The 19914-nt window shown below is 42.8% G+C and overlaps 1 protein-coding gene across 1 annotated transcript in view; it reads left to right on the forward strand.

The window, feature by feature from the left end:
• KIF26B (kinesin family member 26B) overlaps nt 1-19914 on the forward strand; it is a 505242-nt gene that overhangs the window by 345986 nt on the left and 139342 nt on the right. The window contains 1 exon segment of the mRNA XM_020915263.2: nt 8026-8206. Coding sequence (XP_020770922.2) covers nt 8026-8206 — 181 coding nt within the window.

Below are 19914 nucleotides of genomic sequence, written 5' to 3' on the forward strand. Positions count from 1 at the left end.
CCAGTCCACATTTCCTCAGCAAGGAAATAGCAAATTCATGCTTTGTGCTCCCGTTTAGCCTTCCACTTGTGCGTGCTTAGTTGTTCAGCCGTGTCCGACTCGTTGCAACCTCATGGACTGTAGCCTGTCAGGCTTCTCTGTTCATGGACTTCTGGCAAGAATACTGGAGTGGGTTGCCATTCCCTTCTCCGGAGGATCTTCCCAACCCAAGGATCTAACCTAAGTCTTCTGCATTGTAGGTGGATTATTTTACCCTCTGAGCCATCAGGGAAGCCTTTAGCTTTCCATGCCAATGGCTAATTCTTTTATTATTAAACATCTCCTGCTTTATTTGAGCATATGAAAGCATTTCTGTTTTCACATAAGGATCTTGGCTCAGCAAACGCTTTCTTAGGTACCTGGCTTTCAGCAAAAAAGATTTTACTTTGAATAGCTTTCGTAAAAAAAGAAAAGTTAGTTTATGAAAGGGCTGCTTTTCATCCCATTGGTTTTGCCTTTAGTCGTATTTTCATTCACCTCTATTATTCTCACTTTGACCATAAAAAATCCAGACAGGAATGGATTAGCAGTATTCACCAACAGTATGGTTTTTAAATTTTGCTTTTTCCCCGTTTTGTACCTCTAGGCATGAGTGAATGATGTGCAGTTCAGGTAAAGCTTCTACCTCCTCTGAGCTTCTAGGGAGCCAGTGGAGGTTCTCAATAATGTTGGGTGGTGTGGATTCCTCTCATAGCCACCACTTAGGAGTAGACTCTTGAACACAGAGGACCTGCGGGGTGACTCAGAGGTGACTTGACTGACATGCATAGCCTATTAATTGCATAGTTCTTTGAAAGTGAAAGTGTTAGTCACTCAGTCGTGCCTGACTCTTTGCAACCCAGTGGACTACAGCCCACCAGGCTCCTCTGTCCATGGGATTTTCCAGGCAAGGATACTGGAGTAGGTTGCCATTTCCTTCTCCAGGGGATCTTCCTGACCTAGGGATCGAACTCGGGTCTCCTGCCCTGCAGGCAGATTCTTTATTGACTGAGCTACCAGGGAAGCATAGTTCTTTAGTATATAGTCGTCATTGATTGATTGATTCTGTTTCCAGAGCACTGAGATGCATTCTAAGCAGCTTCAGCATTCTTTTTGTATCTGTAGAAGGAGAGGTATGAGGCAGTGGAGAATGGCACAGAAGAATGGTGTGTGCTGGTGGTCATTGTTGTGGTGGTGTTACTGTCATGCAAGGACTTGCTCTGGGTTGGGATTGTAGGAGTCGAGAAACCACTTTCATATCATTTGCCTTTCATATCCTAATTCTGGGCATGACCTGACTCACTCAGCTGAGACATTTTCCCCCTGTGATGAGAAGGTATGTTGCTAAGCAACTAGATCAGTAATTGGTAAATGCTTATATATGATTTGATTTGAGTTACATACAAAACTATGTAACTGCTTTTTTTCTGTCTTCATTATTAGGCACATGATTATCATTTGGTTTTATATTGCCCAAATGAAATAAAATAAGTGCTTCTATTTATCACATTGCATAACAGCATGAAGTGGTAGACTGACCCTAAGTCTAAAGCAGAAAATGCAAATCCTCATCTCAGTTATGACAATCACCAGTCCTGTGACTACAGATAAAATCAGGTAACTTCTGTGCCTTCATGGCTTTTTACACCTGTACTTTGTGGTACAAATACCTTCTCTGCTTGTCTCACAGGACTGAGTGTGATGGATGTGACAGTATGTGAAAAAGGATTTAGAAAGAGTGAAACATTTCAAGATCTAAGCATTTCTAGAACTTCAGATACATAGTCTTGGGACTTTGCATATGTTCCTTTAACTCCAAAGGCTGGATCAATTAAGAAACCCTGAGCGGGTATATACCAGTGGTCCCCAACCCTTTTGGCATCAGGAACTGGTTTCATGGCAGACAATTTTTCCATGGACCGGAGGTCATGGAAATTGTTTCAGGATGATTCAAGTGTATTACATTTATTGTATACTTTATTTCTGCTATTATTACATCAGTAATGATGCAGTGATCGAGTCAAGACTAATGGCATCCAGAAGGAAAGACCACACTACACAGCAGCATCTCATTAAGTGTTAAGACATAAGACATAGGCTCTCAATTGCCTCTCAATTGCTGAAGCCTCAAGGACTTGATAAGGGCAACTTGTAGAAGCCTTGAATGGGTAAAGTTTTAAGAGAAGAATAGGGGTAAATTCATAGAGATTATCACTGTGGGTTAATGCTGTGCCGCTAGTTGCAAAAATCAATCTATTTTCAAATTATAATAGTGTCTGGCTGCTGTGTCTTAATGCAATATTGTTTGAGGTTAACCGTCAGCCATGTTTTGCCTCCTAGCAGTAAACATTTTATTTGAAGTCATGTCATGAATTATCTTCCTACACTAATGAAATGGATCATTTACATAAAAATCTGAAAAACCCCAAGACCCATATGCTTTTTGGTCTCCGGAGGCATGGAAATGACCTCAGTGACAGCCAATTAGAAAATGGAAAGGTGAAGGAGGACGCTTTTTATTCCCTGTTTGGAGAATTTCCAGAATGAGTAACATGCTTCATGGCAGTGCCAGAATACTTTTAAATAGGCATTATTTCAAAATGAAGCCTAACGATTTTTTTTTAACACGTAGATGAATATCTTAACTATTTCCAGAGGGCTTTGCCTCAGACCACTGGTTCTTGTCACAGATCCTCCCTATTCATAATCTGTTTTATTTTCTTCTACCCCTGTGTCACTGACCCCATGGATTTCCTGGGAGCTGCTGTGATCTGTCACGTCATTGCTTATTTACCAGACAGTCTTAATCCTCAGAGCATTGAAATATTTTATAATGGCACCTAAGCCATCGGAGCCTATGACAGCCCTGGCCATTTCACATTAAATTGCCATGTGGATTGTCTTTTTACCTGCTGACGCTGGCGATTTTACCACTCTCATCTCCCTCCTGGGTCAGGACCCTTTCTGGGCAACAGATGGGGCAGTTCTAACGGCCTCACCCTGCCCTCCTCTTGAGCAGTTTTTCAGTTGATGTCTCACCAGTCAATTGCTTGGGTTCAATTTAGTAGAGCTTGAATGACCTCTTAATTTTCATGAAGCTTTCACCCACTCATATGATCATCTCACAGTTGAACACCCCCTTCAGACAGGATGAAATGCTCTCAGAGTGTTGTTAGCAAACACGGTACTTAGAATTTTTTAAAGGATGAAGAATCCTTAAAAAAACAACTGTACTACCTGATATTCCTGCTTGATATTATCTAAGGAGAGTTCTATTAGTCACGAAGCTACCAATTCTTACAATATTGTTAGAGCAATATTTTAGTAAACTCTAGACACTAAGGGACCCCAACTTAATTCTCATGGGATGCGTTTAGAATGAAAGACTTCCCATTTAAACAGTCCGTAATTCTGAAAATCCAAGGTCAAATAGTCTATCACATAAATGCAGAAAAAGAAAAAGATACCCCATAAGTTCCCCCTCTGATCTGTATAACTAAGATCTAAAGCTCTCCTCCACCTAAACCAATTAAATTTACTAGATAATTATTTACCTCTTTTCTTTTTGCTCTGGGTGGATCTGGCCAGGGGGAACAAGGAAACATCTCCTTTGAAGGTCATCTCAGTTCTAAACTGATTCCTGAATTCAGATGGTATCACACTGATATGTTAGGGTAATTGTCTCCTGTGTGAGACGAGTAAGGATGGAGAGAAAGGGTAGAGCCCAGAGGGAAGAATTGAGCTCGCTAGGTTTAAATTCTCGCCAAGTTCACATCATTGCTCCTCTCCTTACAGACTGATGATGCTTAGTGTGGCGTCACTTTCTTTATAGCTGTTCAGTGAGTATTAATTTCATCCTGCTAGAGAGGCCGCCTTTTTTTTTTTTTTAATTGAAATAAGGTTCAGAGAATTAAGTGAAGCCCAGGGATATTTAAAGATGTGTGCAGGGCTGAAAAGCTGTAGGAAATATGTGATATAGTCCATGGCAAGAATGAGTCAAGTAAATATTACTTCTCACAGTTTTTAGGTTAACTTTTTGTTATTTAAAATCTTATCAAACAGCATACTCATCTGTTCCTCTCCCTACAAAAAAAAAAAAAGAGAACTTGTGAGACATTAATTACACAAAATAACTGCAAGCCAAAATGTCTTTACCTTTTCAATTCTTTCGTGACTGCTGCTCCTTTGTGTCACTGAATAATACAACTGTATACGAATGATTTCTGTCCCTCAAACTGGACCTGTCTGTGTGTCATTGAAGTGCTCTGTAAAAAGAGCAGAAGTTACTGGCTTTCGAGAAATTGAAACATATAAAATAGAGATCAAATAGCTGGTTAGGATGATGCCGAAATTAAAATAAAATGTTCTTATGCAATATATGGCTCTAAACTGTGATTTCTGAGCTCTAGAATACTTCTGTTTATTTCATATATATGTTTTAGGTTTTGTATTTTTTTTTGTAACTGTGATGTGAGCGAAGTTTCCCCCTTGAAATTTCATATATGTGTGTGTTTTAAGAAGAAAGTAGTTTTTATGTATTCTCCAAATAATTTCCTGCACTGAAGCCAACAGAGGCTTCCCTGAATGGAATAGAGATTTCAGGGATCATTTCAGTGTCTTTGCATCGGAAGAAATTTTGGAAATCATACCATGTTCCCAGTGCCTGCTTTCATCTCCCTGGTATTCCCTGTAAATGGCTTTCTAGCCACTACTTGGACACTTTCGATGATAAAAGCTATTTCAAGAAGCAGATCCATCAGTCCGATTTTTAGAAAGATGCCCCCTTTACTTATACCCCACAAATGCCCTTACATTTCCCTGCCTGTCTTTCTACCTGTTCAGAGATGATCTGATGCAATATGGGGAACAGAGACCTAGGCTCAGGGTCAGTTCCACTGTTTATTATTATATTCCTTCAAAGTACCATATATTAAGTACTTCCTGTATACTAAACCCTTCACCTGCACTCTTATTTAATTTTCATAAATGTCTATAAAAGATAGATTATTTTTTTGTTCTGTCTTACTATGCAGAACCGAGGCTTGATAATAATATGTGTAATAATGATGATGATGATATTACTAAGTACCAACTATATGCTAGGGTGCTATGCTGGACCCTTTACAAAAACATTATCAGAATTTAAGTAACTTACCTATCACCTACATAGTATCTGAAGAAGCTAGATGTTCAAATAAAGTCAGATACTCAAAGGACTTTGGATTTAACTCTTTAAGCCTCATTTATTTGTCTGTTAAATGGGAGTACTATTAGTATCTTCTTCACAAAGTTTGCTGAGATTCAAAATATTGGCCTGAGTAGGATATCAGAAGGACCTCTGATAGGTCAAGTAAAATGGGGCTGAGGACCATGACATTTAACAATCATGAGGTCATTTGTGGCATTGACAAGAGCTATGTCAGAGGAGATATGGGATGGATGTCTGGTTGGGATGAGCTTATAGGCAATGGGGGGAGGTGAACTGGAGAAAACCAAGTGTAGACAACACTTTCCATGAATTTTGCTGCAAAGATGAGCAAGGAAACAGAACGGTAGCTGGCTGGGTAAGAAGAACGAAGAGAAAGACCTGTGTTTTATTTCTGAAGACAGGAGAAATAATAGCATGTTTGTATGCTATTGGGATTGATCCAGTAATAGAGTAAAATTTTGATATTATATTAATATCAAATCCCAAACATTATATTAATATTAGGAGAGAGACAGAGGAATGAAACCTTGACTCCTTGGGAATGCCCTTCATGCACTTTAATTTCAAGGACCCTCTCTTTCCTCCTCTGCAGGGCCTGTGTGGAGGGAGTAAACGCACATGGGTAGTACAGATAAGAGAAATGACAAAAAGCCAGCATCTCTTCTGAGCTGCCTTTCAGGGTCACTCCCTTCTCTCTGTCTCCACTTTTGGACCAGGAACCCCCAACTGGTGGGGAAGTGTGAACCACAGCAACTCCTTGGTCCTTTTACCACCATCTGAAAGAATCCTAATGTGAATAGATAAGCACATGATCCATTCAGTTCCTAGCAGATTGTCATCTTCACCCTTCTTCCTAATGCTTCTATGTCTGTAGGCACCCTGACTTGAACGCAGTAAGAGGTTGCTTTCGGTAGAATGTGATGGTCACACACACCACCTCTGGATGCGTCATTGTTTTTTCAAGGAGAAAATCTCACAGAGTAATGAAAACTACCAAGAGATGCACCAGAAGAATCCCACTTCACCTTTAGTTTTAGAGGGGCAGTATCAGAAAGAGTGGCAATGAAAGCATGAGAAAAAATTATTCCTAGGTTTTTTTGTTTTTTTTTTTTTTGCTGATTGGGGAAGGCACTGTAGAAATTCTTTCTAGTGCCCTTCATTTTTCATCATCTTACATGAATTCACTATAGAGGTCCCTAAGTTTGGCATTGGGATTGTTAGGGTGTCATTCCATCAAAATCTGTTATTCCTCTGTAAATCACTCTTGTGAAAAAGATGTTCAGTTTTACAGCTAAGAAAAAAGTTAAGCTTTGAAGTGGTAATTCTATTTGCTGTATTTGTGCAGTGGCCATTTTGTAGCTCAGGGGATTTGTCAAAAGCATGACAGTTACTGATACAAAATTAAAATTAACCAGTCCAGAGCTTAAGATTTGTACATGAAGATGGAAGGTGGTGGGAAGTGGGAAGGGGTGGAAACAATGCTGATTTAATCTTTTTGAGCTACTTTGCTTGTGACCTGTTATGCAGTCAGTAAAAACATGGGATGGATTATAAGGTTTTGATGTGTAGAATAAATACACAGTAGCCCATTTGTTTTAAGCTGCAGCTAAAATGTTTCTTCACCTTTGGTAAGGAAACTGGAATTCTTAGAATAAGAATATAGTGTGAAAATACCAAGAATGAATCCAGAATGAATCCAGAAGTGAGAATGTTATAGTCTGTGCCTTTGCCTTATTTCCCCCTCTTCTCTATGATAAGGTTGTCATATTTCAGGTGTTTTAGGACATTCTAATGAGGGAAGATGAGATGAGAACAACAAATGTTATTAATGACGGCAGCACCCTCCCTCCCACCTTTTCGTTTGTGTCCTCTGCCACCTTTGTGAGTTCTGACTCTGTCAACCCTTGCTCTTGCCCATGAATTGCATTTTGTAGTGAAAGAGCACCCTGCACAAAAGCCTGCTTTCCTCATGAGCTGCCCCTAGTCTCAGGACCCTACACCTTGGCTGCAGTTTATTCTGATTAGGTGTTATGTTTCTTTAACAGCTTGATTTATATTTCCCCACTGCACTGGGGTCTGTGTTTTTCTTCCACAATCACATCCACAGCATACCTCGAACGGTCACCACGTGGTTCTTTCTTAGACCAGTGTGGATTTTACAACGTGTTAGAGTTTCTAAAAAACTCATAAGGTCTCTCACACTTGAGTTTATACCAGGAGTTATGAGATGATTAACCTAATTGGTACTGTTTATCCCCAAAGATGGCCAGCTTTGTTCATGCTTAAGCTGAGTGTTCGTGGATAATAAGCAGTTCTTTGTGGATGGAGGCTGCAGAACCATGTGAGGTCATGGCATTGCTCTGCCGTGTAAAGGATCTGGCAGCTCCCTGGGTTCACTCATGGCGCTAGTGGTAAAGAACCTGCCTTTCAGTGCAGCAAACGTAAGAGATGTGGGTTTGATCCTTGGGTCCGGAAGATTTCCCCTGGAGGAGGAAATGGCAACCCGTTCCAGTATTGTTGCCTGGAGAATTCCATGGACAGAGGAGCCTGGCAGGCTGCAGTCCATAGGGTCACACTGAGTCGGACATGACTGAAGCGATTTAGCATGGCATGCACAACACTGGATTCACTTGGTCGCAATCAGGGGCTACCACCTGGCCCTTGGAGGAAGAGAGAGAGCTGTTTATGGCAATAAGAACTAGGGGCTTCCTTAGGGAAAGGCCATGCAGTGACCCTAGCATATCTGATTGTGCCATACGTTTTCCTTTATGGTCTTTTTTCTGACTTTTTCCCTCCAGAGCTGCCCAGAAGTTAAATCTCTCATCTAAGAAGAAGAAACATCGGCCTTCCACTTCTGTTGCCGAGCCACCTCTCTTTGCCACCAGCTTCAGTGGGATTCTCCAGACGTCCCCACCCCCGGCCCCGCCGTGCCTGCTGAGGGCTGTCAGCAAGGTGAAGGACACCCCAGGCCTCGGCAAGGTAGGCGCCTGGGCCGCATCCGCTCAGGTTTCCACTGTGGGGCTCTGTGTCAAAGGCAAGGAAGAGAATGTGGGCTCAGCTGGATGATTAAAGCAAGAAGGTGACAGGGAGAGAAGGAGACAAAATGAAATTCGTTGGGAAGTACTGTAAAATTTTCCTTTGGTTGCATATACTAAGCGGTAGATTAAGACATTCATTCCATCTATTGGAGATGTGGTTTGATTTTGGCAGGAAAACAAAACAAAACAAAACTCAGCCTTGTATTGATTGACAGAACTGTAACAAATTAAAGAAAAGACCCCAAAGCACAAAATTTGGAAGGCAGAAGCAGGAGAGACCAAGAGATCATACAGGAATAAGACATAAAGATGCTCTCTCATTTCCCTGCAACACTTTCATTGTTCCTCCCCTTTAGAGAAATCACAAATTCTTCTTTTGAACCAGACCACTGATGAGATTTCTGGGGAGCATTTGCTGTGTGCCATTCTAGCCAAGAAATGCAATTTTGAATTGTTACAGTTACTTAGAGATGAGGTACATAATGAGATGTAGGGACACCATCTCAAGACCTGCCTCAGCTGTGTTTAAGATAACTTTGTTTTTAGATGTCATCTCTTAACTCACACTTCTGAGATGAACATCTGGGTGAAGTAACTTACAGTTTACTCTTCAATGGGTAAATAACCTGGGACTTATAAAAACATTTAGCTGAAGAAAGGGATGGTTGTTTTCTTTGTTTTGCTTTCATCACAAGTAGGCTGGTCCATGCCACCTTGCCAGTCTCTCACCGCTGACTCAGCAGCACTCGTTTTGGAAGCTGCAGGTCTTGCTGAGGGAAGTGGCTGCTCAACTATGTGGACTAATATTTTCCTTATTTGTTGTTGCTGTTGTTCAGTCACTTAGTCCTGTCTGTTTCTTTGCGACCTCATGGACTGCAGCACGCCAGGCTTCCCTGTCCTTCACTACCTCCAAGAGTTTGCTTAAGCTCTTAAGTTGATGATGCCATCCAACCATCTCATCCCCTGTCACCCCCTTCTCCTCCTGCCCTTAATCTTTCTCAGCATCAAGGTCTTTTCCAGTAAGTGGGCTCTTTGCATCAGGTGGTCAAAGTATTAGAGCTTCAGCTTCAGCGTCAATCGTTTCAATGAATATTCAGGGTTGATATCCTTTAAGATTGAAAGGTTTGATCTCCTTGCAGTCCAAGGGACTTTCAAGAGTCTTCTGCAGCACCGCAGTTTGAAAGCATCAATTCTTCAGCACTCAGCATTCTTTATGGTCCAACTCTCACATCCATAGATGACTACTGGAAGATTTTCCTCATTTAAGTCACTGATTCCCTTTCTCCTTGACCCTCAAAGTGGTTATTCCCAGGTTCATGGTCTTCAGTGGCCTCAGCCTGACTAGTGGTCCTTCTGGAGTTTACCCCACACCCTCTGCCCTTCTATCTTCCTGCTTTTCTCTCTTCTCCGCTTCCTCCCATACCTTCCCACCCCCAATTTCACCACCCACTGGGAAAGTACTAACTTGCTAAGCTACTCTGCTATTCTTTCCAACAGAGTTTACATTTTAAGATTCTGTTGAATAGAGCAATATTCTTTTTTTTTTAAATCACTCTATTTCCAACTAACCAACTACACCAAACTGCTCTCCAATTACCGAGCATGCCATGCTCTTTCTGGTCTTTGCACACGATAGTTTCTACTTCAGGTCTTCCCTCCATCTCTGTCAGACACATGGTCCAACTTTTAAAAATCAGTGTGAAAGTGAAAGTCGCTCAGTTGTGTCCAACTCTTTGTGACCCCATGGACTATACAGTCTATGGAATTCTCCAGGTCAGAATACTGGAGTGGGTTGCCTTTCTCTTCTTCAGGGGATCTTCCCAACCGAGGGATAGAACCCAGGTTTCCCACATAGCAGGCAGATTCTTTACCAACTGAGTTATCAGGGAAGCCCCCAAATCAGTTTAGAACCTTCTTTAAGAAAGTGAAATCAGTCAATGAATGAGTTTCTATTGTGCCCTCTTCCTTCTTTAGTCCCAAGCAGTGCTTATTCTGGGCTTCCCAGGTGACTCAGTGGTAAAGAATTTGCCCGCCAATGCAGGAGACTCAGGAGATGCAGGCTCGATCCCTGGGTCGGGAAGATCCCTGGAGAAGGAAATAGCAGCTCACTCCAGTATTCTTACCTGTAAAATCACACAGACAGAGGAGCCTGGTGGGTTACAGTCCATAGGGTCCAAAGACACAGCTTGGTCACTGAGCATAATGCTTATTCTAATGGAAGGCATTCAATCCTGGGATGCTCCATGGCATTGGAAAGGACTTTCCCGGGTCCAGAGGTAAAACAGGAAACCAGGCAGGAGGGCGGTGGCCTGGGCCTGGCCTCAAGGGCTGCTGTAGCATCACCGGCTGTGGAAGGAAATGGAGGAAACCCTATGAGCAGGACTCACGTGGGTGGTAGTGGCACCCCCTTGGGGTCACACTGAGGTCACAGTGGATGGCTGATAGACTGCCTCCTAAGAAGGGTGGGTACAAGTAACTGCAGGACTTAAAAAAATTTTTTTTTTAAATTTAGTTGTGGTAAGGTACACATAACAGAAAACTTACCTTGTGAACTATTTTTAAGTGTGTGTGGACTTTGGTTTTGCTAAGAGGAGTTTAGAACTTTAGTGCCAAAGCTGAACCACCCTGGACAAAGTGACATCAAATTCTCACTGCAGTCTCCTTTTCCTCTCCTGCTCTAAAAGACATCCTACTTCTCTTCTGAGTATATGTGAACCTGTATTTAAATGCTGTCACTCTAAAGAGGTACCCAACTATTAGCCAACCTGGGGCATCCAGGTAACCCACTATGACCCTGTCCAGGATGCCTCCAAATGAACCATGTAAGAAACCATCCTCCTCCATCTGTGACAGTGGCCCAGTCTGTGGTTTCTAAAAGGGTTGTTGCAGATATATGTTCAAGTGGACCTGGGCCCTGAGCCTAGGGCCCTCTGTCCCCGCTTCCTCCATCCCTGCCCCCCTTCCTGGAATTCTGAGACAAAGGAATCAGGGCATCAGGAGGGGTCTGAAACAGCAGAAGGACTGTTTCCAGCCATGATGAGCCAGGCCTTGAATGAAAATAACCTGGGGGGGGGACACTGGTTCGATCTTGATTCCAAGATGTACTATATGTAGTGATCAGATAGACATATAAGTAAGATAAGCAGCATAAGACCAGGTATAACTACAATTAATATTAAAGTCATTCATAAACTAAAGCTCACAAATGATACCCTTACTTTTTTTAAAAGCAAAATACTGTCCCTCTCACTCATTTGCAGTCCAATGTGCTCTTTTGAATGGGAGAGAAAGGGTGACATTACCAGCCAGGAATGCAGGAAGCCTGGAGCTTGTCCGTGGGAGTAATGGGAGAGAAAGGGCGGCATTGCCAGCTGGGACTGCAGGAAGCCCAGAGCTTGTCCAGGGAAGTGGGGTCACCAGGCTGGGTGTCTCAGAAGATGATAGAAGGTGTGACTTCTGCCTGATGATCGACCTTGCGGGAGCTTTCCAGCTGAGCATGGAGATGCAGGTGCTGGTGGAGAGGCAGGGACAGCGGGAGGGGGTATGCCGTCTGAAAGGCAGTGTCATTATATCCTTTAACTTGAAAACGTGTGTGATTGAAACCAGAGGTAGAGAAGTACACCTCCTCCTGCCTCCTCCCTCGGAGGCGTGTGCTTCTCAGAGTGCGAGACGCCCATGACTGCCACGGCGGCACCAATGGCCTGAACTTAGCGGAGGTCCATGTACCAGGCTTATGCTTTTCTCACCCCCTGAGAGTCCACTGCCATGAGGAACTGCATTCTTGTGCTGAGTTGCTCAGTTGTGTCCAACTCTTCGAGACCCCAGGGACTGTAGCCCATCTGTCCGTGGGATTTCCCAGGCATATTCCCAGGCAAAAATACTGGAGTGGGTTGCCGCTTCCTTCTCCAGCATTCTTGTTTTTGTTCAGTTGCTCAGTCATGTCCAACTCTTTGCAACCCCATGGACTGCAGCACGCCAGGCTGCCCTGTCCTTCACCATCTCCTGGAGCTTGCTCAAACTCATGTCCGTCGAGTCGGTGATGCCATCCACCCATCTTGTCCTCTGTCATCCCCTTCTCCTCCTGCTTTCTATCTTTCCCAGCATCAGCATTCTTCTTACCTATATGGAAAAATCCCTGTCAATTTATCTCTGTTGCACAATTTACATATTAACATTTCAAAGAAATACAGTGGAGTTTCATATAGAACCTAAAGAATTGGCGCTATTACATTTAAAGTAGAAAAGTTTCATAGAATTGCCAAAAGTAACTCAATTATTTAACCTGGCGGGGGGGTGGGGGCTGGGGTTCTTGAGGCCCAGTGAGGAGCAAGCCCAGCCCAGCCCCAATTCTCGTCTTCAACCACCAAGGACTTCTTCAGGAGACCCGAAGATACCTCTTGTGGGTTTGCTTACAGTTACCCCCAAGAAAACTGAGGCCCTGAGGGAGCAGGAGATTTCCCAGTGCCTCCTGAGTCAAACCCAGAGGTCAGGACCTGTGAGACATTTTATTCCCTTCTGTTTCACATGACCTTTAAAAACTTGAGTGGAGACAAGAAAGTAATTGGACCATAAGGGCAGCAGAATAAATTGGAAACCAGTCAGCTTCATCCTGTAGAGGACAGGCTTCCCTTTTCAGAGTCGTGGTTGAGAGAGGAAGGGCAGTGACAGGCCAGGGTAGACACATAGCAAGTCAGAAGTGCCCCTCCTTCCCCTCCTCTCATCCCACTGCTGGCTGATTCCGGCAACAACTTTCCTCCCTCATCCCAGCAGGTCCTCCACCCTGAGTTATTGCTGGTCCCCAAGTGCTTCTTGAGGCAGAAGCTTTTCTGGAGACCACAGTGATGGACAAACTTGGGGTAACTTCAGTGTACCTGACGCTGAAGCACAATACATAGGAAATATCTCAGAATCCCCAGCACCTAGAGTCGTACTTGGCACACAGCAGAGTTTACTGAGCACCTTCTGTGGCTCAGATGGCAAAGAATCTGCCTGCAATGTGGAAGACCAGAGTTTGATCCCTGGGTCGGGAAGATCCCCTGGAGAGGGAAATGGCTACCTGCTCTAGTATTCTTGCGTGGAGAATTCCATGGACAGAGGAGCCTGTTGGGCTACAGTGCATGGGGTCGCAAAGAGTCAGTCATGACTGAGCTGGTGACACTTTCACTTTTCTATGTGTCAGGCCCTGTGCTGAGCACTAGGCTTGCCACGATGGACATACAGGCAGAATCCCTGTCCTGACAGCACTTACAATCTCATCCTTTTAATAGTCAGCCTTAGACATCTCACTGACTTGGACCAAGATGAAGGATGACTTGACTTAAGGAAAACTTGGAATCACAGACTTCAAGTAATTGTGTCTAACTTTCAAGTTGTATAAAGAAGCTATAGTACTAAGTGTTGTGTAGAGACATTCTTAATGAACAGATAAAGATGATTAGTGGATCAAAGCAGCTTACTCCCTGTTTATATTTCATGGGTTTGACTTTATGTAAATGATATTTCTAATCTGTTTGAACATGGTTCCTTCTCCTAAGTCAGTAAAAGCTCTTCATGAAATTTGTTTGCACAATTAATTAACATCATGTTTAAAGTTCATTTGTTAGTGTGTCACAGATTAATGTCAGAGCTCTTAGTGTTGGATTACAAGCTTCTAGAGCAAAGCGTATATTATCTGTTTAACTCACTCAGGATTTTACTCTGCAGCCCCACCACGGGGGCATATATGCTTTTAAGGGTGAGAATGGATGTAATGACCGTTACATTAGGGATGGTTGATTCTTCTCTTCCCAGAAGAATTCCTGAAGGGAAATACATGAAGCATGAAGGGAAAAGAGACCTTCTCTTCCTTCATAATCTCCAAGAATGCCTTGAAAGAATGGAATATCAACTCCCTGCCTTTGTTCCCTCAAATATGCTTTGTGAATACAAGAAAACTCCTATAGGTGGGTGCTAGCAACAAGGGAGGACTTCCCAGGTGGCTCAGTGGTAAAGAATCTGCCTGCCAATGTAGGAGATGTTAAGAGACGCGGGTTCAATCCCTGAGTTGGGAAGATCCCCTGGAGGAGGGCATGGCAACCCACTCCAGTATTCTTGTCTGGAGAATTCCATGAACAGAGAAGCCTGGCAGGTTACAGTCCATGGGGTCACAAAAGAGCCAGACGTGACTGAGCAACTAAACAACAATAGTAACAAGAGAACAGACTCTTTAGAATTTGAAAAGATCATAAAAAGTGGATAAAGCAAACATGAAGAATTATGGAAAATTGACCTGGAACCAGGTTGAGGCAGGCTTGTCCTACTCGGCTCACTCAGTGAATATCTGTAGACATACTGTGTTCCAGGGACTGCAGGAGGTGCCACTGCCTGAGCCAGTACACAGAAGCTGCTGGGCTGCTCTGGGCCACATGCCTGCAAAGGGGGGATGGGGTGCATATTCTGGTCTCCAGGGGCTCCAGCCTCCTGTGAAAATGTTTGCCTGCCTGCCTTAGCTACCTCTCCTGAGCTTCAGATGCTGTTTTCTTCTCCTGGGGATCCCCTTTTGCCTAGTTTCTGGGTAGAAGAAGGGTTGTGGTTCCCCTCATGCTGGATTCTGACCTCCACTCAGGACCATCCATCTGTGCATTTCTGAAGCACTTCACTAAGATTTCTCTGTAGACAGTGCAGCCCCAAGGCAGGCGATTCCAAGCAGTCCTCAGAGTTGTGGTTTAGAAACAGACTTGCTTGTCTGGCTAGATTATCTTTCTTAGGCAATATAGGTGGGAGCCACTATTATTATTCTTCATGTGCTAAGTTGCTTTAGTCGTGTCCGACTCTGTGACCCTATGGACTGTAGTCCACCAGGCTGCTCTGTCCATGGGTTTCTCCTTTCAAGAATACTGGAGTGTGTTGCCATTTCCTTCTCCGGGGGATCTTCCCAACTCAGGGATCAAACCTGCATCTCTTATGTCTCCTGCAGGGCAAGAGGTTTGTTTTGTTTTGTTTTGTTTTGTTTTTTACCACTAGTGCCACCTGGAAAGCCCTTCTTCACAGTGCTTGATTTTAAGTCACCTGCCTCTTGTTTAGCACTACTTTTCAAACTCTGTCGCAGCATATTTTGACCTCTATTTTTAAAAAAATCTATGACAAACCTAGACAGTGTGTTAAAAGCAGAGATATCACTTTACTAACAAAGGTCCATATAGTCAAAGCTGTGGTTTTTCCAGTAGTCATGTACAGATGTGAGAGGTGGACCATAAAGAAGGCTAAGTGCTGAAGAATTGATGCTTTTGAATTGTGGTGCTAGAGAAGACTCTTGAGTGTCTCTTGGACTGCAAGGAGACCAAACCAGATCAATCCTAAAGTAAATCAACCCTGGATATTCATTGGAAGAACTGATACTGAAGCTCCAATACTTTGGGCACCTGATACGAAGAACTGATTTATTGGAAAAGACCCTGATGCTGGGAAAGATTGAAGTAAAAAGGAAAAGGGTGGCAGGTGGCAGAAGATGAGATATATCACTGACTCAAAGAACATAAATTTGCACAAACTCTGGGAGATAGTGGAGAACAGAGGAGCCTGGCATGCTACAGTCCATGGGATCACAAGGAGTTGGACGTAACTTAGCAACTGAACAGCAGCAACAAAAACATAAAACATATTCTCTAAATAACATCTCCCCCTCCACACACATGCATGCACTCATTCTCACTGTCTGCTTGGCTCATGTTACCAGGTCCTATATTGTCTAGACTTAGTTTAATTCTAAACTTCTCCTTATTTGGTGTGTAGACTATAGGATAGAAAAAAATAAATGAACCATGTGTGGTTTTCAGTAGAGATTCTTTCCCTTTACAGATTTATTAACATTTTTAGAGCAGAAGTCATTCAATTACTAAGCCCTTGTGACACTGTAAGGAAGAAGCAGCCAAGATTCCTGTTTAGTTTATGTTCTGATACAAGAGGATAACAGTAAAATTGAAAATTAGATTAAAATTTTAAATAAGATCTTTTTAAAAGTACTAATGAAGCTCTTATTCATTTGTTCAACAAGTAGAAGTGGCTGATCTAGCTCTTGCTTGTTCAGGAAGTGATGCCAGGCAATAGCAAGGAGAAAATTTCGTGCCTTCCAACTCACCAAGGTCTGAGTTATTGAAATAGTATGCAAATGATCAAATTCATCGTTTCTTCCTTTCCTCATCCTAAAACTTTACCAAAGCAAAGAGGAAAGATTTGAGTTAGCCTTTAACATTCATTTCCAGTGTCCTAATGTGATGGAAAATTCTGGATCTCACTGCTCACTCATCAGGGATTACTCTCCCCACTCCCTTAAACACGCCAGACAGTAGAAAGGAATCTGAGCTTTCTATTTTGGTGTGCTTTTGTGGGTTGGGGAGAAATAGACTGCCTAAATAAAACATGCTCATTCATCAGGATAGCTGGCTTGATAGCTTTGAAAATTGAATTGTTAGTTCTTCTGGGAAATAAACTCATGTGAACTTCCACTCCCTAATTACAGTTTTGTGCTCTGTTGGTTTTGGTTGAGTCGGCTAAGCTCCTGTAGTTAGTTTGGGTTTTTTTCTCCTTTCTTTCTTATTTTGACCCCTTCTCCAACCTGTATCTCCAGAGAAAGGAGACTTGAAGACAATGTTCTGACTCATTAATCTTCATGGTTTCTTCACCATCACCACTCTGTCTCTGTCCCCAGCAGATGCAGAGTGGTCTGCATCTGTCCTAGAGCCTTGCACATGTGCAGTAAGCCACTGCAGCTTCAGACCCTCAAGCTCAGGAACTGAAGGTACTCTGCTGGGAGGGCAGTGCTGGTCCTGGAGCCAACCTGAACGGCTAAGTGATGAGGCAGGACTTTTCTCTACATCCGCTGCCTTGTCATTCTTGAGTTTAGCAGGCTCATTCTTGCAAAGACAGACAGTGTTGGGAAGATGTTCTCCATTAAAGGCTACTGGACAGAAAAGTCTTGGTAAACCACGTGTAAAAGAAAGCCTGAGGACCATTTTTGTTCTTCATTATTGATATGACTGCCTTTAAGACAGCTGATCAAGTTGTATGGATATATTTTTCTGTTGGCTTCATTATTAGGTACAGACGGAGAAGGGTAAGCAGCACATTTCAGTTTAATTACATCAGATTTCTGATAGGATGGCACATTAACATTATATATAGAACACTAATTTTCTGATTTTCTTTGCCTGAAATATCTACACAGAGCAAACTGCATGAAATGATCTATGGGTAAGCAGGGAGGAAGTTTGTACTCTTTCAGTGCCAGCTTACATAAAGAACACTCAAAAAATGTTGAGTATTTTATGGTAACTGTTTAGTACTAGGCATCCTAACTGGGCATTCAGCGCAGTGTGGGAACCATTCTGCATGAAAGAGCTGTTATAAGAAGCCAAAAGCACCAACAACATCTAAAGGACAAGACCCTAGTGGGGCTTCCCTGGTGGCCCAGTAGTAAAGAATCCACCTGCCAATGCAGGAAACACAGGTTTGATCCCTGGTCCAGGAAGATCCTGCATGCCAAAGAGCAACTAAGCCTATGGGACACAACTATTGAGCCTGTGCTCTGGAGCTCAGGAACCTCAACTACTGAGCCCACAGTGCCACAGCTGCTGAAGTTGTGACCACATGAGCACATGACCTAGAGCCTGTGATCTGCAACGAGAGAAACCACCATGATGAGAAGCCCAAGCACCACAACTAGAGTAGCCCCAGTTCACCGCAAGCCCAAGCAGCAGTGAAAACCCAGCACAGCCACAGAAGACCCTAGTGGTCTTTGGCCCTGCTCACTCCTCAGCACTGAGCTGCCCTGGGAGGGTGACACTGGGGAGAAGATGCTGCCTAGTGCTGGCACTCTGGCAACGTGCAAGTACCGGCAGCATCCCTCCCTGAGAGATTTTCCCAAAGACCATCTTGTCCAGTCCTCTCATTTTGCATATGAAAAAGCTAAGGCCCAACAAGATGAAGTAACTTTTCAACCCATTTTTGTGGGAGAAGTCAAAAGTTTAAGCTTTGGAGTATAAATGATTGTGAGTCATGAAGACTTTAAGGCAGAATTTGAGTGAGTGATTCATTTTTTTACATGTTTTTGTTTATTTGACTGTACTGGGCCTTAGTTGTGGCATGCAAACTCTTGGTTGCAGCATGTGGGATCTAGTTCCCTGACCAGGGATCAAACCCAGGCCGCCTTCATTGGGAGCTCAGAGTGTCAGCCCCTGGATCACCAGGGAAGTCCCTGAATGAGTGATTCTTAAACTTTCCCCCAATTTTGTGATTTCAGCTTCGATTCTTATGACTTTTTAAAGGAATTGAGATGATGGGAGAGGGATGTGTGTGTATGCACACATATGCACACACTCGTGTGTTAGGAGATGGAAGGTGATTTTTCTAGGGGTTTTTTTTTTAAAGGCTATAAACCTTTAGCATAATTGGAGGATAGGTTTGGGGCTTCTCGGAATACCTGTAATCCCTAATTAGCATCCTGACTTATGGAATGGAAACACAAGATAAAATAAGGGAATTCTCTCTGGAATAAATGCCACTTTCTCAATTAAACAAAGGGCAATAAGATGGATTGTAATGCCAGAATAAGGCTTTTGATCATTCTTTGTCCCAAAACCACATTTTAGTCAGGCTCAGCTCAATTTAACAATTACTGATATCAAGAGTATGGGAAGTGTAGGTATGTTTTAAACATATTTCTAACATCTTATCTTTCTATGTCTTTCTCTTGCTAATGGCTGAAAGAAAAGTTAATCATGATTTGCTATAATTATCCCATTAAAATAGGATTGATAGTAATGTTTTATAAAAAAAAAAATGGTGAGTCCAAACTGCTGAGTTAATTAGAAAGTTGTCCTTTGTGCCTCAGAGTAGGAAATGCTATTCTTGCCTACTCAGTGACTAGCATAACAAAACACTTGAATTCCTTTCTAATGCTTCATTGAGCTGAAATGTATCATTATGGAGGGGGAAAATCATTCTGATGCATTCTTAAAAGCAAAACATATTTTGCTTAGATTGTTAAATAGTTTCTGAAATAAAAATTGTCTAGCTTCTGAGAGGCACAATACTCCCTGTGTTCTTTCATAATCCTTTACAAGTTCAGTTTAGCTCTCTTCTGTAATGCTGTGTTAGTCTGTTCCAGCTACTATAACAAAAATACCACAGACTGGGTGGCTGAAACAACAAAAACGTATTTCTCTCAATTCTGAAGGCTGAGCAGTCCAAGGTCAGGTTCTGGCAAGGCCTGTATCTGATGAGAGTTCTCTTCCTGATTTGCCTGCAGTCATCTACTTGTTCTTCACATGATAGAAGGCAGAGAAAGAGCACAAACAAGCTCTCTTGTCTCTTCTTATAAAGACACTAATCTCATTCGTGAGGGCTCCACCCTAATGACCTAACCACCTCCCAAAGTCCCCACCTCGAAATTCCATCACCTTGGGGGGTAGGATTTCATTACATGATATTGGGGGGGACACAAACACATGATCCACAAACCAATCTCCAAATTCCAGTCTTGAATTTGAGTATGTAACTTTCTAGATGGAACAACAGTAGTAGAACCATGGCAGGAACAAAATTCCTTCCAAGTTTCTCTTCCTGTTCCCTTGGTCTTGCCTGTGTGTTCCACACTACAGCCAGCTATTCATA

The sequence above is a fragment of the Odocoileus virginianus genome, chromosome 11, assembly GCF_023699985.2.
Source record: "Odocoileus virginianus isolate 20LAN1187 ecotype Illinois chromosome 11, Ovbor_1.2, whole genome shotgun sequence".
Lineage (NCBI taxonomy): Eukaryota > Metazoa > Chordata > Mammalia > Artiodactyla > Cervidae > Odocoileus > Odocoileus virginianus.